The following is a 21,961-nucleotide window of genomic DNA, read 5'->3' as shown; positions in this document are numbered from 1 at the left end:
TATGTGTTACTAAATTACTTTAACACAACAACAATATAACCTAACATTAAATAGAATGAAAAAGCATTTATTTTTGTTTGTGTGTACATATTATTTTTAGATTTTGATCAACTTTTTTCTGTCCAGCAACATTATGACATAACTTTATGTTATGTAGAAAATTAACTGAACAAGCCAAGAAATCTAACCGATAAATAAAACAGGTCACATAATTCAAACTACGTTGTTAACACTGCTCAATCCATCTGTTCTTAATCAAGACATTTGAACTACTGCAGATTTATTTATTTTGCAGTATGCAGGGCAGGATCTTTCATGCAAATAGTGGGATACACAGCAGCCTAGATAAGTGGAGTCGGTTATTGTAGAGTAAAGAGAGAGAAGCGGCCCATGAGTGACAGGTCTGGTTGGACAGGTTCTAGGGAGAGGCTGATACTTGTCCCAACTGCAGCGTTTACAGCTTTTACCGCGGCAGCAGCTGCAGCCATCAGCTCACCACGGTTTTCCCCGACACGCTATTCCCTGCAGAGTCACGCTTTGAAATGCTTATGAGGCGACTGCGGAAAATGACTCTCTGTTTGACTCGATTATTGTGTTGTTTTAAAGTAGATTTTCATGTTTGTTTTGTGCTTTTTTTGAGCGTTCAGCAAGGTGCAAACATTGACTTTTGAAAGCGTCCCAGACAAGTGTTGAGTCATTCCTGATATAAGTTTTGGTACATGTGTATTATTATGAAAGCAGTTTAACATTGGTGATATCTTAATTTTGGAGTATTTTTGTGCACATTGTTTGCAAAATGGGCAAAAATGTCTGAAAGTAGAGAAGGGAATGTTGCTATGTTTTCAATGTTGCTGCTATGAAAGCGTTTTGGAGAAATGAGAGACTTTCTACGGATCCAGGTCTGGGACAAGAGTATTTGGGGAATCAGCCAACCGTACCTGTTTTAACTTTATGAGGAAAATCAAAGAGAATCCAGAGGAAAGCCAGCGAAATCATGAGTCGCCATCAACGGAAATGCAGCGGTTTATCACCAAAGCAAGTCAGCGTTTGCCGAGGAATCATTCATTTCTGTTTATATCTGCTTTTTGCCGTGTTATTTTCGCGTTGGCGTTCTCTCTTCTCCTCGTCCTCTCTTGTTACGGTGTGTAGCTCGTCTTTAGCTTCAGCGGACCCAGAGCCAAAGACGGCGAGACCCCACGGGAGCTAGCATCACGAGGGGTCCGCTTCAAAAAACCCTCAAACAGAAACACATTTCTATATTTAGTACTAGCTGGAGATTCAAGGCACTCAGATTATTTGGTACCACATTATAATAACCACAACTTTAAGGCTTAATAAAGCATTAACAAAGACGAAATAGTAAATAGCAAATAGTTGATTAAGAATAATTCAGGCTTAGTAACCACTTCTTTCAGGGCACGTCTTTGGTCACGGTTAATAAGGATTTTAAAAGCATTACGGATTATTTTAGGTAAACAAAAACCCAGTTGATCATTGATCGTGTACCGAGGACTGGGAGGCGACTGCAAATGTCACTGTCATCAACTCCAAGGTGTAATTACAAAAGGGACATTCAAAACTATTATGAGAGTGTGTTTTAAGTGCGCCTGTCATCCGCTGACACAACAGTTTGTCACCAACCAACCGACGATTGTGGTTTCTTTGTAACGTCCCCAGCGTCAGTAGAATTCCTGTTGTGACTTCTCGTCCACGTTGCGTTTGGGTTTCTTTCATCCGTGAGTGTTCGGTGACTCATATTTGAAGCTGTACACTGAAAAAGCCTTAAAATATCGATGTTAAAGTGCACTATTGTTGTTGTTGGTGTGTTACTGGGATGTACTAGCTTTGTTCGTACTGTTCCGCAGTGTGGCGTTATCTGCTGTGAGTTACAGGGCAGATCTATGGAGCGGCAAGAATCTTAACAAGAACCTATGTTTTTAAAGCGATAAAACAGCTGTGACTGGGAAAAAAAGCAAAAAAGGGCAATAAAACAGGATTAAAGCCGTACTGTGGAAAATTAGCAGCATATCGATGGAGAAAAGCTCAAGATGGAAACTTCCACAGGAAACGTAGCATAGTGCAAAACATTTTCTGTTGTTTTTTTCTAGTTTTTCGACATTTGCCAGTAACATTTTCTCTACAGTTGCAATAATCAGGTTTTACATTCTTTATCACTTTTCAGTAATCATATTTGGATGCGGGAAGTACCTTTTTAACAACATCTTTGCATCTTTTTTGATAGATGTGTTTGTCCAATCTTGTTTTTTGTTGTATTTCAAGCGACCGACCAGATTTGGAAGTTCTACCTCCCAACAAGACCACATATGAAGACATTTGTGCGCTTCATTGGTGTAGAATAGTAAACTGACAGATTGCATCAAACTATGTGGATGATAAGTGTGTTCTGGTGTTGGAAAAGCATGATCTCAATGACTGTGACAACAACATATTGCGACTACACTTGAGCAGACTGAAGTATGCGTCTTTTCATCTCTCGTCTTGAAAACTGTGTGAAATCTGCAAGGCTAAGTATCCCAAGAATGAAACTAAAACGTGTTGACACCTTAATTGCAACAAGACAGACCGCATAAAGAAAAGTAATGACCGACTCTGATAAGCGTTAAACATGTGATCGCCCACCACTTCATTTTTCCCATGGACTTACCCCAAAAATATTATTTGAATTGTCAAAGCTTAAAATATGTCTCTGAAACTTTATAAACTGCGAAATTTTGCAGATTTTTAAGTTAAAACAACCATGTTACGGACTTAACTGTGTCGTGCCTTTAAATTTAGAAAAAAAATTGAAAAATCTCTGAAGAAAAATAAATTGCAATTTACTTCTGGAACCACTATGTATGTGATGTAGGTGTGCATATTTTATTACCTTTTCCCATGTTATTATTTGCAAATGATTTTCTGTAGATTTATTTCACTAACACGTTATACTGAGGTTTCTTAGTATTTGTCTATAAGCACTTATAAGGCATTTACAAGGATTTATCACTTGGAAATTAAAAAAGGTTTAAAAAGCAGCTTATTAATGCTCTTTTTGTACATGTTTTAATAACACGTTTTTACTTAATGGCTTATTAACATTTATAAGGTATTATGAGCAAACTACAAATGCTGGTAATTGTCTACGTGCTTATATACTAATAACTGGGGTAGTGCTTATTAATGCCTTACAAATACTTTACTAAGGAACCTTATTTTAAAGCGTTACCACTGTTTCAACATTTAACATGAAATATTTTGATGGAAATGAGGATATACTATATTTATTCTGGGTCAACGTTTCCTTTTTATTGGACACTGGGTTATGAGTTAAAACTGCATCATTGCCTTGGGTCGCCCATGTCTGATTATCACAAGATGCGCTTTGAGGTCGTACTCCACCGCACACTGCCTATTTGTGAAGCGAGGGCAGATAATGCTAGCTACTGTTCCCTATTATAGCTTTAAGGGCATTTGCTTGTTTATTTACAGCCTTCATCACATGACTGAAACATCACACTGTTCAGAATGGCAGTTACAGAACAATGGTACTAGCCATTAACAACTCTAAGTGCATATGAGCTTCAACACAAAATCCGTGAGCCATAAGGGACATTTATTTTATTTTCCTAAGATTTCATTTTTTTTTTTTTTTTTACATAATTCCAAAAGTTCAGGCCCGCTTCCTAACGTCTATGACTGCTAATTAAAAAAAAATTAAAAAATGCAACCCGCTTAGAAAACATGTCGTTGTGGTAATAAAAGCACCATTGATATTTACAAAAACATAAAATAAATTAGAACAAAATATTTACACCCAGAACCAACACTGGATAAATTCCTATGTTGGAAATTTAATGTCTAATTTAAAACATTTGCAAATAGAGAAATATGTACAATAGGGCATTCACACCACATACATACTGTACATGCATACAGGTGGCAGGACTTGGAAGTATTGACAACTCAAGATCTTATTAAATATTTCGGAAAAAGTAGTGGTTAAGCATCGCCACGGCTTCTAACAACAACTTTATGAACACTGAATACTGAAGTCATTCTAAGGGCTTTTCCAACATTAGTTTTGAATCAACTCTTGAACGATAGTCAGTAACACTGGAGCCATTTTGAAGTGGCCGCACACTTTCAAACACACACGAGGAATGAAAAGTTTGTCTCTTGTTCTCTCTCTCTTCTGGTAAAACGACTGTCCATTGAGACACAGGAAATCAGCGGATTTGCCTCCAGACAGCAGCGGGGGGGAGGATGGATTCACAGCCACGGTTTTGCCTTGAAATGTTCTTTATGTGGGAAAAAAAAGAAGAAAAAAGTCTTGTTTTTTGTCAACAATGTAAAAGTCCTATGGTTTCTGACAGCAGTGCATCAGACTGTGCTTGGGGAAGTCTCACTCAATCATCATCTTTCATTACCACAAATACAAGTCATTCAATGACGACAACGACAAAAAAAAAACGTGCCAAAAAATTGACAAAAGTTCTTGAAAAAAGTTCTCATTTCCGGTGCTTGTCCATTTTGTCGGAGGATTTGCTGCCGCTGTCCGAGGAGCCCTGGTTATCGCTCAGGTACATCTTGTCCGCTTGTTTGAGGGCTTCGTTCAGGTAGTTCTGCAGGGAGGTCATGGCGGCGCAGATGGCGGGGGCGCCGAAGCCGTGGGTGATGAGGCTGAAGTGGGTGAGGCAGCCCTGGATGCCCGGCTCCAGTATGGGCGCGGGCCGGGAGTTACCCAAAGGCGAGCGGTCCTGGGTCAGTAAGTCGGTGAACTCTTTGCAGATTTGTCTGGGGAGAAGAGAAAGTGATTTAGTGCTTATCTCCTAATAGGATTTTTGAGCTTGTTGGTCAGATTTGGAACGTTCTGATTTAGACTAATTCAGGTGAAGAAGCTACCGTAATTTCCGCACTATAAGGCGCACTTAAAAGCCTTTCATTTTATCAAAAAACGCCTTATAATCCTGTGCGCCTTATAAATTGATTGATTCTGGCTGTGCTTACTGACCTCGAAGAGATTTTGTGTGGTACACGTTTTGTTTCGCTTAATGCGCCTTGTATTCCGGTGCGCCTTATACATGAAAAATGATCAAAAATAGACCATTCATTGACAGTGCGCTTTATAATCCAGTGCGCCTTATAGTGTGGAAAATACGGTACTTGGATGAGTGGCAAAACGTCTTCACTGTTAAAACTTTCGTCCAGTCACACAATTCTTTTTTATTTATTTTGTTCAATCCCATACACAAAAAGTAAAAACACTACTAATATTAACTAAAAGTAAAAAAAATATGTAGTCGTATTTTGCTAAATGTAATCATTAACTGGACTATACAGACTCTAAAAAAAACTATGTATGACTTTTTGTTTAGACAAAGACAGCGGCGTTAAAAAGGTCAAATTTTATTCTAAAAGTGTCAATGTACAATTTAAATCATCGTTTGAATAGTCGACAAATCCAAAAACTGCTAAAATAACTGCTAACAACACAGCATACTCTGCACTACTTTAGATTATTACAGAATATACCTCACATAGGGATATTTTATTGGAATACTTGTTACTAGCTTGACGAACAAGTTTCCAGTTACGCTCAACATGTCACTTTTTTTAACGAAACGAAATGAATCTGAATTCAAATCCACCGCAGGTCTATTCTCTATTACTTGGGGCTATGAATTTTTATATTTATCTATACTCCTACAACGAGGCGTCAGATTTTAAGTGCAGCTTTCTTGCCCTGCGAACGTTTGAAAGTACAATGTGTTCCTTTGTCGCAGGTATGCCAAGTTGGCACGCTAACTAAACCCGCAGCCATCCAAAATAGATACTCACTTGGCAGCTAGTAGCATGTTCTTCCGCGCGTTGACTTCGCTGCGATCCACGTGCGGCCGGCCCAGGTACTCGGCGATCGCTTTGGCCGGAAACTCGGTCTCGCACACGTAACCGAAGTCCCTGGCTAAATGAACGGCTTCGCCTGCAAGACGGAGAGAGAAAACCGAGTTAGTTAAAGCCGAGAGGACGTGATATTACTGTGAAAAGAGCTGTAACAACAAAACAAACATGCTACATACAAGTCAATCATCATCTTTGCGCAATGAGATGACTTTTAGGCGTTTTTAAAGCATAATAGATGACTTCTTCCAGTTCCGGGCGCCATTTTGAGGACTTCTGACCATTTAAATTGATTGTGGACCTGTTTGAAGTGCGATGTCAGCGTTTTTAATGAATCGTCAGTCTGAAACCCATGGATAAAGAAATAAAATCCTTCATATTACGGTAGCTAAAAATGTGTCTTATCAAATCGTGCCATAATGCGATCTCTTACAGTCCGATTAAAGTTTGAAACAACTGGACTCCTCAAATGGAGCTGATTATTCGATTGTGATGCATGCGACAGTTACTAAAAGTGATTTTTTTCCAAACTTTGCACGACATTGTTGATCGTTTTTTAACATACATTTTCCATTTTTTAGCACATAAACCAAAATTCCCGTGGCGATCCCCCCACCAGAACCACCGTACAAAGTTAAAGAGTCTAATAAAGAATTTGACATTTCCCAGCCATGAGACACTCCGGAGTGATCATCAGTGCTTCATGTTCCCGCTGGAGGGCACGGAATCCAGTGAGATGGACGGATTCAGTTCTGCGGGGCGGTTTTGATGAATAATAATAAAATGACTACTCTTAAGTGTGCAAAAAGCTAGCCCGAGTTAGCCCCGCGGCGCTAACAACACCGCTTATTGACAGCACGTTGCCGGCGGGGAACGGTCGGCTATTTGTGGGCGAAAAGTGTAAGGTCATCTGCTGCTCCTGGCTCCTGGCTGTGCGCAAGATAACAGGGCCTAATTCAGCTTTGAAGATCTCGAAATAACACGCGCCCGCAGCGTCTTCTTCGCAAAGAATACTATGTCCATTTATTTAGACTAAAAAAAAAAGTATAACGATACGAGTTATTAGCCCGCGGCAGGTACGTGTGATTGAAAACGGCAGTTCGGTCGCAATATCGCCTTGTTCCACTGTAAGCATGTGATCGGTGATTTACTGTAGCACTGACGTTGCCGTTGCCGTGTGTACTGTAGATATTGTAATGAAAGAGGAATATTGATGGAATTCTTTGCTCATGCACGCAAGCACTGATCTTAAGGTTCTTTGTTGAAAGCTTGATGTGTTGAAATAGTGTGTCAGATAAGCAGTATAAGCAGATATAAGATGTGATGTACACTTGTTTTATGGCGTTACAAAAGCCTGGCTGTCTTCAAAGCACATGATGAAGTGTTCTTATTTAGTGCTTTGTAGGCGAAGTTGGAGCATCAATACAGGACTGAATGTTATTGCACATCGTTTAAAATATAGCAACGACAAATATTGTTAACTATTGTGTTCATAAGCCTGTTGAGCTGTGAGGAGCAAATGTCATCGATGACTGAATGATCTGCAAAGATATATATAATCAATTGTTTACTTTTTTTACTTTATCATTCAACTGTCTCCATGGAGATGTTATCGCTTTGCCTAGCATGTTCTACGTCATGCTGCAGGTCAGATCTGTGGAGAGGCGACGCCGCTCTCACTAACAATATATGTTTTTCAAGGTATTTTTTGAGCAATAAAACACCTGTAATTGATTAAATATAAGCAAGAGATGTTTGATGCCAAATTGTGAAAGATCTTTAAAGCCACAGTGTGACACTTTCTGGAGGGGGCAAGACACCTGTAAGATTTAATGGGAATAGAGTTTAAACCATACAATTTAGATTAGTTTTTTGCATGCATTTTTAGTGCAATAAAGTCAAATCAAAATAAAAAGATAGGCTTCTGTTTGAGTCTTATTTCATGGCTAAATGTTGCATACTGTGCCTTTAAATGTATGCAAGAAGTTTTTTAAATTTAAAAAATATTATTTTCTGTAAATAAATGTATAAATGTATATATATATATATATATATATATATATATATATATATATATATATATATATATATATATATATATATATATATATATAGGAACTGTGGTTCCTGCGATCCTGTAGCATTAAAGCGACATTCCTGTGTGTAATTGCTCAGGTTTGAGTGACATGTCATACCTTCGACCAGTGAGGTGAGCAGAGTAACGTTGGCTGCTTTCCTCCGCCCCGCAGGCAGGTTCAGCCCAATTTTATCCAGCTTTTCCCTCAGTGATCGGCCGCCATTTTTCGACTTAGCCCTGGAGCAGAACAAAAGTCAAGAGTCATTTCTTGGAATCAAATTTGGCACATGATTATCAAATTTCAAGCAATTTCACAGTGCAATAAAACCCGACACTTGTTATAAATCATGTGGGATGGATGGTTTGTGCTGATATTGACCAATATGTACTTTTTCTTACATATAGGTATCGGTAATTTTTATGATATTGTTGCGAGATTGTTTTGTTTGTCTTCAGTGCATCCGATGTGACTAATGAGTTAGAATGGGACTGAGAATGAACCAGGCTTAGTTCCTACTTAAAGGTGCTGTACCTGATCTTAAACAACAATCTCACAGTGGTGCACATGGATCTCTCACTTACCTAATGCTTTTCTAGCACCTTAAATATTCACTGCCTCGAGTTTATAAGCGCTTTTCACAACTCTCTGAGCCCAGAGCTAGTTTGGCGTCACCGTCAAGCTAACAAACATTAGCATGCTAACAGCGCACTACCAGTATTTTCATAAAACATGATCAGGCGCAAAACTAGGGTTTGGCAATCTGGGGGGGAAAAAAATCTCAACTGTTTTTTATCATATTGATCGATCTCAATTTACTTGAAGAATGATTTCAGGAACATAAACTATACAGACCTTTAATCTGTGCCAATAAACACAAATCATTTTCACATTTCTTCCACCAAAGTCTGACTTCCGATCATCCATTCAAAAACACGATCTTTCGATCAATGGCCCGGCCTTACACAAACACAAAACCAACATCGAGGATTTTAAAATGTCGACTTAGTCCGGTTTAGGCGAGGATCTTCTGACCCAAAAAACACTGAGAAAACACTTAAACTCTCCACTTGCCATCGCTGATTCAGTTTTCTGCATGACTGGAGGCAAAGCTCTTTTTTTGTGCACAGCGGGCGAGGGAGAGAGCGAGAGAGAGGGGCAGCATCTTTGGGGAGGCGACCCACCCCACCCCCCCTTCTCCTCTTGTGCTAACGATCCTCCAACAGCGGCTCAATGACCTACTTAAAAAACTGTGAATGTACGCTCTTCATCAGCGTGAGCTCGGACACATGGGAAGTGGAAAACATGCCATTTAAGCACAAAAAAAAATACACGTCAAATCCTCCAGGCCTCGAAACAGACAGATGTGCCACGTGAGGTCGGCTTCGCACCGGAGCTGAGGGCAGCGGTGGTGCGTACAGATGACCACCACTCTCGTCTGCAGATTGGCACAAACTATCGGGGATGTGACCAATCCTCAGAGGGAAGCGTGCAACCAAAATTGCAGACCACACAAAGAATGTCACGAACGTTGAGAAGAAGGAAAAAAAGGAATAAATGTTGAGGCAAAACAGAGCTGAAAGCAAACTTTGTGTTTCGATAATGCTGGCTGGAAATAATGAAGCTGAGATGATGATGTTATTACTGACAATAAAAGCATTTAATTTAACTTTCTATTCAAGTTCAGGTACGTTTTGTATAAAGAAAGAGTAAAATTGTCGCAGTTTATTGCATTGTGGTCTCCTATATTGTACTGCAAACGAGCACACAACTGTATTTTTGTAATATGGTGTCATTTTAGTTTAATTCCAATCAGATTCTAACAGACAATTCAATTATTGCAGTTTGTATTGTCATCAGTCCTTCGTTGCGTCCTTCTGGGATGGGCACGTTTCTTTTTATTCACATTTATGAACGTATCTCGCAAGACTTTACCAACAAAAGGCTCCAAAAACGCTATGTCAAGATAAAAACATGCACAATCCAGTGGTAAAAAAGTCCTCCTGACCAAGTCTAGTAGGACTAGAAGAAGACCAAACCACCTCCACATCGGGAGCAGACTGGGCTCAAGTGTGAACGTTAACGTGTTAAAATGAGTACGGTACATTAAAAGTGAGGATAAAATGCCAATGGTTTTACACGAGATTCAATACGCCGTGACTATTGCCATTTTTTCTGTTCTTATCAATAAATATGATAAGCAGCACATCCATTCAGCTTTCAAAATGAATGAAAATTGTGCTCTGGGAGTAATCATAGTCTGTGAAACCAATCAGTTCTGTGGGTTTAACTCGATACGTGTCTTTGCGTGCTCGTTTTTCCGTAAGATGCTGTGCCGGTGCGTGGTTCTGACCTGCGTAAGACCCCTCCGAGCAGCGACGCGTTCAAGCACTCCGGCGGTAAGAGGCGCCTCTGCACCTCGGCCACGGTCACTTTGTATTTGGAGGTGGAGCTCAGCAAAGACAGACGTCCTGGCACGGAGCAGAACACCTCGGTCGGGTTGGACACCATTCCCAACAGGGACTCTTTCTGGAAGGGAAGGCCCACGGCGTTTCCTTTGGGCAGCGAGACGGGCCCTGGGCGGGAAAAGAAAGAACAGGCTTAGCGGGTGAAAAGGAAGTGGATGAGTGACATCGTGGGACGTTTTGTTGTTGCTAATTCCACCATGAAGAGGTTTGAAATGTAAAAACGCTGCAATAGTGGTGCGGCGCTTTCTGACACATGACCTTTTCCTGTTATGAGTGCCATTTTGAAGACTTTTACCATTCAAAAGATGGTTAACTACTATGGCAACTGTCCTACCTAAACAGTTTTTCTTTTTATCGCTCTGAATCGCGCAGTTATAATGTTATAAATGAATAAACAATTGCTGTATCAGTGCTGTCTTTGTCAAGTTTTTTTTAATAATCTAAAAATAGTCAGACATTGGACTAAATGAGACTTTTATTTTAGACTGTGTGCGCCTTAATCTAACTTTATTTTCTCTGGATGATTCTCATTCCGAAATACATTTAGAAATATATTTGACAAAACTTGTTCTCTCTGACCTGTTTGTTGTTGTTTTATGCTTTTATTTTAGAAAAAGAAAATATTTTAGGTCAAATAACTGTCAGGATCAAAAATAATAATAACAGTGACAATTTTGGAATCATCATGTCATTCATTTTCAATCTTTACTCCAAAAAAAGTCAAATGAAAGTGCTGTTTTCTATGGCGGTTCAGCTCAAACTAACACATAACACTTTATCATTCAAAAAGTTTGATATCATAAAACCAATCACATCTAAGAATGACAATGTGCTACAACAAAACTGAAAGAAAACGAAGGATTTTATTGCCGTCTGCATGCTGTTATCGAAAAAAACCAAGACTCTACATTTAAAAAAAGGGCAGATTTTCACTCGCACTCGATCGACTCCAAACCCTCCTTTCGCGCAGCGGTTGAGCAATGACGCTCGCGTTCTTCCTGCGTATGCGCCCAAGCCCTAATCATGTAATCCTTTTCTGTTTGATGGGTGTAATAACAAGGGAGAGTGTGTGCGTGTGTGTGCGACTCGCGACAACACGAGTAACCCCAGTGTCTACAAAACACACGAAACTTACTCTGGCCCTTTGAAATATGGCGTGGCTTTCCTAAACATCGGTTGCTGGTACTAGAAAAGTGAAATCGCCCTCATGCAAAAGACAAAAGACTAACTCTATCAACAAACAAATACTCACACACGAGCCTTTTTTGTTTGTTTGTTTTAAGACATTTTGATAGTTGCAAGCACTGACAGTGACAGACAAAATGGATGATTTTACAATGACATTACAAACATAGAGTAAAATCTATAGCTCCGTCCTCACCAGCCAGCATGCCCCCCTCATAATATGTCCTCTGAATGCGTTCAAGGTTTCGGGCGCCTCGTAGGCCCAACACTGAGACAGAATCACATAGAAAAGTTGTTAAGGCCAGACACTACAGGCAAAAGTCTTGTTTTTGTCTTCATTTTTGTTGTTCAGTCAGCGTAAGCTTTCACAACAACAACATCGTCCGATCTGTTCCATCATTTCATTTAATCAACTTAATAGAAATATGATAAGACATCCTAGCTTCAAAGGTACTTTTTCTCCCACAGAGACATACATGTCAGTCCTTAAATTAGCATCTAAACACAGAATTTTTGGTGTATTGGTGTATGCTACTGACGGATTTGGTGAGATTTAATTCCACGCCTGGTTTATCACAGTTTTAACTCCAAAAACGTCTGTGAAATTTGATTTTTTAATTTCAATTTTCTATCTAGTTTACTCAAATACTAAATAAGATACATATTTTTTTATGTCAACAAAATGAAGCAAAAAATGTACTCCTTGCTCCATCAATGTTTCAGAATTATATGTTCAATATTTTAAAATACCACACACTTATTTAGGCATCAAAACGAGCAAAAGACGGGACAAATTTGACTACTTTTTGAACAGTTTTAGAAGGATTTTGAGCTTTGTCAGAGCTCGCATAAGACAACACGATGACGTAAAGAAAGTACTATCATTTTGTGTTGACTTTGCCATTGAAGTATTGACATGAGTATTGCGTATCAAGCCTATTCTTTAGTGTAGTAGTAGCATCATGTTCAAACCTTTAGTAACTTGCCAAATAACCCACATTTACACACACATAAAATGCCTTATCTTTATACGAAGGCAATTGTGTTAAAAACATCTGTTCGATCAAACTACATCAAAGGGTTCAATCTGTGAGTAAATGTACGCTTTATTTTGCCTCTTCACCTGCAGTGTCTCGCCTTAAACTGCAACAGAAGTGCTTTCCGGTCTCTTCTCTGGCTGGGAATGACGCGCCGCTGTACAAATGAGGAAGCCTACATGGCCCATAGCGTGCCCCGGAGCCTGGGAACTACGAAATAACGAGGCTTCGGTGACTCCGTGTAACCGGACTGGTCGGTTTGTTTGTGAAATGTGTCGAGAGAAGGTTGTTTTTCGCGTCTAGTGCATTCATCTGTGTGTAGAACGTTTGGAAATTGAGTTTTTAAGGATTTGCAGAAGGTCGTACGAATGCTAATACGCTAAATGTAAGAATAGTCTGATACTATACTTTAAAACTGCTAACTTTCTCATGACAAGTGCTGCAAAAAGGGCGGAACTGAGACGATGCAGTGATAACTTATACACTCACTTAAAAAAAAAATTATTAAAATGTCGTATTTTGTTGCAGCTTGAAACCACAAAATGCAATCGAATCCAACGCGTTTGTCATGTTCCGCGAGTGCTTCCCTGTGTCAATAACAAGGCATGAATCACGACCGCGGCGCTAAGCTGCTGCGTATCGTTAGCGTCGGTGATCCAGCTGTGAGTCAAATTTAATAAAACACAGTGGGAATCGGATCACACCGAAAACGGTTCAAGTCTCGACACATAGCTGGAACGTCCTTCACATGCACACCCGCCGACACACCCCTACTAAAGCCAGATCCTACTTTACGCTCATGATTTCCCTGTAACAAGAGCAGGAAAAGAAAGAGAATTTAGTCCTACGCAAACCGCTCCTCGATTGCTACTTCTGAGAGTAGTTTTCTTGCAGTACTTCTACTTGTGTTACAGCACGCAGAAGTAAAAGTTACTTTTACCACTGACAAAAGTGGATATGCTTTGTTGCTACTTGAGCCTTTTCTCATTTTAGTCTATGTTTGAAAAGTACCAGAATCTGAACATTAATTATGATTTGGTCTTTAACTTAAAGCTGCACTATGTAACTTTTCTGGTTCCTCCATCTCCTGGATTACAACTTGACAACCTTTTTTTAAAGGTTGTCAATTGTCATAGCAACGGTGCAAAACTTTCATCACTCTGAAAGGCATGAATAGTTGTTGGGATGTTCCACAGTATGGCATTAAACTTACAGGTCAGATGTCATAAGTAAGTAAGAATGCATGTTTTTAAAGGTATTTTAGAATGAATACATGGAAAATAGACACGTTTAATGCCATACTTTGGAACATGTCTTTTTTTTCTAAGTTTTTTCAAAGATTTTTCAAATATAAAACAAAACAATACAAGAACATATATGCATATCTGTCCCATATACATCCAAAGTCTGTTTTCAGATTAAATTTGGTTGTAATTTGTTCCATTTTGCTAATAACTTTGGGTGATGAACCCTTCAGTGTAAAGGTTACATACTGCACCTTAAACAGCAGTAGTTTTCCATGTGTAATTACTGGTATCAATACTTTCTTTTTCTACTCGAGCAATATTCTTAAAGTCTAAGTTACAATCTCCTCTTGGCTACTTAACCCACCTCCGCTGGTAAGACTGTGAGGATTTTGGGGTGGCTCAGTTTCTTGACAGCTCACCTGTCAGTTGTTCAAAAGGACTGCATTTTGCCAGTGGGCATTCTTTCAAGCACCTCCACAAGAGAAAAGGCACTGGGATCACGGCGAGCTTAGATAAGTGCGTCTCTGGGGGATTAGCGTCTGTGTGCAGTGCAAGGGCAGAAGAGAAAGGCTCCTGCTCGCTATCGTGACACGCCACTATAGAAATAACTGACATTTCAAGTGGAAAAAATACACTTCTTACGGTAAAGTTCCAAACCCGTGCCAGTAATTATGGAATGCGGTTGCACAAAATGGCGCGTGTAACCAAGGCTGCTTTTTCCAAAACAGTTTTTTTTAGTTTTTTTTAAAGAGAGCATGGTTATTAAACGCAAAATACTCTTACCTTTTTTGATTACCGTCTGATCGGCCATAATAATACTGTGGTCGTCGACGTGCTGTGAAAGAGGACATGAACAGAGAAGGGTTAATTACGTCGAAAGCGTCTGCAATGGCATGCTTGTTAGCGAAATGTGCAATGACGTTCGAGACAGAAGAAATGACCATTATATTTGATGCAACTACAAAACACAGTTTACAAAGTCAACCGTCTTGGTAACAGCAATGTGTATATTATTTAAAAAAGCCTCTGCATTATCACTAAAAACATGCCTAGTATTGTGAGACACTGACATTATTGACATTTTAGGGATAGAATAGTTTAAACTAGGGCTGCATATTATTGGAAGCGATTGCGATGTGATTGAAAATTGTTGTGATATTTGAATTCTATCTATTATATAAATATGTATAAGTCAAACTCGGTCAAAAATAAAAACATTGCTTAAATCAAGGCTAATTTGCACTTAATGGGGGAAATTATGACTCAAAATCAGCCTTTTTCAGCATTTTGATTTAAAAAAAAAACACAATTCTATCAGATGGAGGACACTATCAATAGTTTTGTGATATAATGTGCAGTCCAAATTTAGACATTATTCATTACAGAGTCTGGCATTAAAAATAAAATACAAAAAATAAAAACAGGGGGGGGGGGGGCTGCAACGCGTGTAGACCTCTAAAAACATGTTCTGAAATGCATGAGATTCTTGCATTAAAATTCACATTTCAGGAGAACTTTGAGCAAAATCTATGAGATCTACACATATATTTATTAAAACAAACAAAAATGGTGGGGTGGAAAAAAGACCATGGTAATGTTGTCGTTTAATTCAGCGTAAGAAAAATATAAAATAAAGTAAATAAAATACCTAAATCATTTGAAGGCCTCACCTGAACGTCGTCAAGTCCGTGTCCCATGTCGTGCATCCCCATACTATCACCGATCACCGACGAGTCGATGCCGTGCCCGTGCGTCGACCCCAGCAGCTCGGGCCGCCTGAAGCCCTCGCCTCGCCTCACGCCGCCGGACGAGCCTCCCTCCAGGCCGAGGATCTGACTCGCGAGCCCGCTCCGCCCGTGCGCGCCGAGCCCGTCCTGGCCCTGCCGCCCGGACCACGGCGACTGCTGCTGCTGGTTCGACGAGGACTGGGACTGGTGCAGCGAGTTGAGGTTGAAAGGGTCGCCGAGGTGGGAGTACGGGTCGCCGGACTGCGGGTAGGAGATGGGCTGGTACGGGGGAGGGAAGTAGGGCGGCTGGAAGTCCGAGGCGGCCGAGTGTGAGAGCGACGGAGACGGGCTGTAGAGGTGCTGGCTGGGCAGGTGAGGCAGCCGCGGGTTGCCATTGCTGCTGTCGTGTCTGTCCTGGGGGAGGGAAAAAGAATAAAAAAATGAAGTCAGTAAATCAATTTGAAGTAAGTTTTACGTTCAAAAACAATCGTGCGTAAAAGCTCTCCAAGTGCAATAAAAGCTGCTTCTTTTTTTATAACGTAAACTAGCGCAATTGTAATAACGCAACGTGCAGTTATAGTTAAGGTTTGGATACATTTTAATACAAAAATAGATATAAATAATCAAATCCTCTCCTGGTTTTGAAACGCAAACGCGCAAAAACTTTTTCCAACTTTTGTCCTTTTCCAACTTTATTCTAACCTCAAACGCGCACCTCTCTCGCCCCCCATCGCGGTTGTTTTTTTGTCTTTTGCGCATTTTCACTGAACTTATGGTAAGCCAAGTCGGTTAATTAGCATGACAAACTTTCAGCCTGAGTCGAGTCTCGCGTGTTCAAATGCAAAGTACGTTTCGGCGTCAGCGCTCGACGTTTTCTGTTTGTTTGTTTTGTTTCTTTCCCCTGCGCGTGAAACTTGAAACTCACCTCGCAGTCATCCTCGTACTTCACGTTGTCCGCTAATTTCCACAACATTTTGGCAGTTTCACACACACACAAACACACACACAAAAAAATGTTGACCACTTGGTTTTAATCCAGATGCGTAAAAGTAGAAAATTTCCAAAACCAAAAAGGATGAAGCTACAAAAAGTGAGCAAAAGAAAGAAAGCAGCGTCTCTCGCCGCGCTGCACGACAGTAACGAAAGCCCGCGATGCACGCTCCGCTCCTCTCCGCTCCGAGTGCAGTCCGGTTCTGATGCGGACGTGGGTGAAAGCGCGCATTTAAGACACTTGACTCCCTCTTTTGGACAACACACAGATGTTCAAGTCCCACTGGAAAAGGGCAAAGCAGCCGGAGCTCTATAACTGCGCGGCGAAAGCGGGAGCGCGCGGTGGGCGTGGACCGTGCGCCATGACGTCGCCGAGAGAAGGGAAACGTGAAGGTCTCGCTGATTGGCGGGGGAGCGGTCCAATCACAGCTCTGTCCGTCTGTGCGCTGCGAGGCCACGCGCGGGTTTGACAGTGTTTCATGTAAGGAGACCACTCGGGTCACGGCAGTTAGACAGCTGTATTTATTATTATTCTTATTTTGTATTAGTTGTTTTAAATTTAACCTTCCAATTGTCGAGTAAAGTGGTATTTTTTTCAGTTACACGTGCATCAAACACATATGAATGATAAACAAATGTACATATTAAGCATACAGACACGTGTGTTGTAAACTTGTATGTGTTGTAAACTTGTGTCATTAACTTCGTGTAAGTTAGTTAAAATAAAGCACAACTGATCCACATTCAAACCAGTTTCTTCAAATCTAGTGGAAATGCCTTCAGGCCAAACACGTGAACGATTGGGAACTATCATAGACTGCATCCAAACAAAACTAAACATGGGGTATTTTAACCTTAAGGGAACAGAAAAGTGACACGTTTGTAACCATAGTCAAGGTTTAATTTCTGGTATGTTATTTTATGTATGTCTTAGGTTTTAATGTATTTGTTTGTTTGCCTTTTGCTTTTATCTTTGTGTTATGTTGCAGCATATATATTGCAGAACAATATTGTGTATTTTGTTCTATAACGATGACAGTAAAGCTTTTTTTTCCTGATTGAGTTTCTGATAAATCATTAATATTGTAACACTTGTATTCTTTCAAGCATTTTAGCCTAATTTGCTCAGCTTGTAAAACTTTTTACTACTGTGAAAAGCACTTTGTGAAACGTGCTACACAAATAAAGTTTAATTTCTTTCTTTCAACATATACAGTAAAGCTTTCAAATCAATGTCATCAGAATATTCTAAATTACAGAATGGAGGCAACTGAAGTCAACATCAGCTTTAAATGCAAATGGTTTTGTGTCTTTATATAAATATATAAATAGAAGCAACAACTTGGAATTTCCAGAGTAAAAATGTCAGTTAGTTTGATTTTCTATTACAAATAATAGTATAGTAGTAGTTATAGTAATAATAGCCTCAAAATTGTAGTTGAGCTTCAAATATGTGGTTATGGAATGGGCCTGGAGACAAAAAGAAAAAAACTATTGTGGGCTCAGCATTTTTGTGTAAGTCCATAATAACCTAAAACTCACGACTTAAAAGAAAAGGCTTACTACCACTTATTAAATAAACAAATACTTTATAAATGTGTTTGAACCTCACTCATATGTGTCCGGGTTGTTTTCATTTGGTTTTGTGACATTCTGAGGTTAATCCCTCGTTCTCCCTTGGAATAATTATGTTCACTTTTACCTCCACTCTGGAATTTAGAATGCTTTTGTTTACACACCTTTAAAGTGTCCGTGCGTTTGTGAACATAGTCTAATAATGACATTTCATGACTGTCACCCGTGTTTTATTCACACGGATTCGTCTAGAAAGTCGTCTGTAACCTACTTTTACGCACAACTGCTGTAACTACACCACGCAGCATCCAAAATGTTTCTTTGTTGACTGTCTGCAAACCCACTTAACAGTTCGAGTCGTCTAACAGGTGTGAGAGTGGGAATAACAGGTATTTAAGTACACGTGACACTTTAATGCAGGTATCTCCGCGGCGACACCTTTCCAAACCGCAGAGAGGCCTTGGGGTTTGGCTGCGTCGCGCTTTCCCAACCTTTTAAACCTCTGAAACTCAAAGAGATCTCGACTATAAAGCATTTTTTTTCACGCATTTAAATTTCTGGTGGAGCTTTGTAATAACCCCAAACAACGCGAGCTGATTTTAATCTAAATAAACGTGAACAAAAGGCACGATTCTTGATTGTTCGTTATTTGATTGCAGTCGATTAGCGCGCAGAGAGACTCGCGCGCACTTCAGGCAATGTTAATTTAGCATTTATGTTATTTTTTATCAATTATAAGTAGCATTTTAACGCGCTGGAGCTGCAACGTTGACGCGCAGGTGACGTGCCGGGGTGAATAAATCCTGTGCGCGTTGGTCCCCGGCTTGTTGTGATGCGAGGCAGAAGGATTAGATGTTATTTTACGTTGGACCAGACACACAAACACGCAGGCGGGATGCAGGGAGCCTTAAGGGAGTTATTCACGCTTGGCCTGACGGTGGTGCTCGGGACAGCCTGTCACTCCAATCACAGGCCCCCGCGCTGACAAACGGCTCATTCCTGCAGTACGTTAAGGGATTAGAGCGATCCAGGCGCATTAAAGGCGTCAAATTAACTACGAACCTGCTGGATTCTGTGCGTATTGCTGTAAAGATGTGTGTGATTAACCCATTATGTGCACGTGGAGGTTTTGAATGTTTTGCTGTGCACGCTGAGCTTTGCGATTTTTTTTAACCAAAGGGGCGTGCACACAAACCACAGCAAAATTGGGATTGAACTGGGACTAAAGCCGGAACTAAAACAGGACAAAACCAAGGCTTGAAAAGGATTAAAGCAAGTCTACATCAGGACTAAACTGGGCTCAAACCAGGAACAACCCAGGACATGGGAACGCACGCGCCCTAAATGGCAAATAAACTATACTGATAAAACTATACATTACGTTTTGATGCGTCATTTTAATTCCGTTGCGTAAACTCTCCAATTACCAGAATGGCAAATATAGTCTATTATTGTGTGTCTTTTTTTTTTTTTTTAAATCATGATACTCATTTGTACAGCATAGTTGTTTGCAGGTAAACCATTTCATTTTAAATGTTTCATTCCTTTAAGCCTTCACTATTGTGCTCGCAGTATTGGGCCCTTTTTGGGAGTGTCTACAGAGCTTTTTTGTGCCGCGGCTCCTGAAACTACTGGGCTATTTGACCGCGCCGGGTTAGACCGCGCCGGGTTAGGTTTAGGGTCGGGGTTAGGGTTAGGGTTAAGGTTAAGGTTAGGGTTAGCCATGAGGCTATATGGCCGTGCCGCGGCTCCCGAAACTGCTGGGCTTTTTGACCTCTTTTTGCGTCTTGTAAAACAGGTTGGTCTTCGTTTTGTGGTAAAGTGTTGTTTAGCCTAAAACACCATTGATTGATAAGCTCCTCAAAATACACATGTTAAACCAAACATAATCCAAATTGAATTGCTTTTGTAAATAACACAAAACTGAAACTGTAAAAAAAAAAAAAAAAAAAAAAACGCACTTATTTTCGAAAGGTTTTTGAAACAATTGTGTAAAAAGCAGCTCTCAGTCAGTGCAAAACGAACAGGTTTATGCAGCAGTGGAAAAGGAGAAAGGCTCGACTCACCCTCCAGTCTATCCTCTCGATCACAGACATGTGGAAGACTCCAGTGCCACGGTCCCACTGAGACACGCGCAACGAGTGAAGCATCACAGCGGAGCAGCTACCTGCTGGCTACACACTGCGCATGCGCCCCTCACATTGCACCTGAAAGGGGGTAAAGCAAAACAACAGAGCAAAATCTTTTGGTAAAATTATATGTAGTGGATATTGTTTGTGCAGGTGAAGACAGTGTTGGTTTGATCATGTCTGCAGGCCTAAACTAACACCGTGTGCACATTATTGCATACTCAGAATATAAGAGTGTTTTTTATAAGAGCTTTTATAAGAGCTTTTCTATTTTTTTTTTAAAGTTTTCTATACGTTATCTGTTCTTTGTTGTTTACTTCTGTAGCTACTTTGTATTGCAACACTGGAATTTCCCCATTGTGGGACAAATGAAGGCTTATCTTATCTTAAAAGCAGTGTAGCCTGTGAGAAAAGGTAGTCTGAGGTTTTTGAAATTGAAAATGCAGACAGGAATCAAAGGAGCGCATCACATACATGTTTTATTTTTTTATCTTTCTTTACTGGAGTCAAAAAGTTGGATTGAAATGGAACGCAAGTGGTTCAAAGTTTAGAGTGACCACTTCAAATCATATAAAAGAGGGCTATGTAAGAGACATAGCAGTTAAAATACTTATGATTTTATGGTTTTCATCGACCACAACGCACAGAGAAAAGGAATGGCAGTCGTAAATAACATTTTGCAATAATCCCAAAAGCCTTAACGCCCATTAAGTAAAGTTTTTCTCAATTCATATTTAGTTGATTATGATTATTTGATTTGTTTGTACTTCATAGACCACATTTGTTTTACATTTCTGGTGTCAACAACCTGTGGAATTTGGAGTGAAGAGCAAATTGCATTTAAGTTTATAGATAATAAATGCTGTTAAATCATAAAATCGTCACAGAAGGAGATTGGAGTAGCTGTATTTGTTACAATTTTACAACTAAGAAGCCATAATGCAAAGGTTATGCTCTTTTCTCAAATTGCAAACACATTAAAATAGGCAATTTTGAACATACTAAAATCAAGAATGCACGTTTGATTAACAATTAAGGGTTAAAACGCGCTGTTACATTTATTTAAATCCTGATTTCATTATATTGTCCCACTTTAATATTGTAATAAACATTGCTTATCTACTATTGATAACACAACCTTCGAGAAAGTCTGTAATTGCAGTTATTTAAATCAGAGTTACAGTCTTTATTATGTGTTACTAACTTTGTTACAGAGGTCAAAGTTAAAGAAAAGGTGAAAATGTAAACACGGGGGGGGGGGGGGGATTTCTTTCAGAATGAGGTAATTCCAGCCCCGAGACAAACCGCCCGAGGCTGACCAAAAGAATCTGCTTTCAAAAGCTACTGAAGCTTTTTAGGCCGAAAAATGGCTCGTGTTATCTGATCTCCCAAATACTCCAGCTTAAACTAATGATCACATCAAAGTGTCTCTCTCCCATGGGCCTGAGAAACTCGTTCTCGGATCATTCTTTCGCGTTTTCTAATCTCCAGCGATGTCACCTGCCATAAAAACTGCAAGTCCGGTCCGGTTTTGAATACTTGTGACTTCAAACACGATTAACACACGATTTTCTTCTATTATGAAGGAAAATTAGAGGCTGTAACGACTTATTATGCATCACAAAAGCTT

General features: G+C 39.9%; 1 protein-coding gene across 4 annotated transcripts; it reads right to left on the bottom strand.

Annotated features, from left to right (window-relative positions):
* Positions 1–4,330: 4,330 nt before the first annotated feature.
* On the bottom strand, positions 4,331–20,395 carry tfap2c (transcription factor AP-2 gamma (activating enhancer binding protein 2 gamma)). Of its 4 annotated transcripts, none has more exons than XM_072451828.1 (8): positions 20,269–20,395; positions 15,581–16,051; positions 14,694–14,745; positions 11,823–11,894; positions 10,327–10,549; positions 8,094–8,212; positions 5,839–5,980; positions 4,331–4,794 (listed from the first exon to the last, which is right to left on the bottom strand). In XM_072451828.1, exons 1-8 carry the CDS (start codon positions 20,350–20,352, stop codon positions 4,509–4,511), a joined length of 1,449 nt encoding a protein of 482 aa, XP_072307929.1. In that variant the 5' UTR covers positions 20,353–20,395; the 3' UTR covers positions 4,331–4,508. The 4 variants fall into 4 exon arrangements, with proteins under 4 accessions (XP_072307929.1, XP_072307930.1, XP_072307931.1 ...); XM_072451829.1 differs by lacking the exon at positions 20,269–20,395 and adding an exon at positions 16,563–16,669; XM_072451830.1 differs by lacking the exon at positions 11,823–11,894.
* Between the last annotated feature and the right edge of the window lie 1,566 nt (positions 20,396–21,961).

Source organism: Eucyclogobius newberryi, unplaced genomic scaffold (assembly GCF_026437365.1).
Source record: "Eucyclogobius newberryi isolate DKJ021-1_F unplaced genomic scaffold, fEucNew1.0.hap1 SCAF_19, whole genome shotgun sequence".
NCBI lineage: Eukaryota > Metazoa > Chordata > Actinopteri > Gobiiformes > Gobiidae > Eucyclogobius > Eucyclogobius newberryi.
The sequence above is the reverse complement of the archived record's forward strand: the minus strand, read 5'-3'. Positions and strand labels throughout refer to the sequence as shown.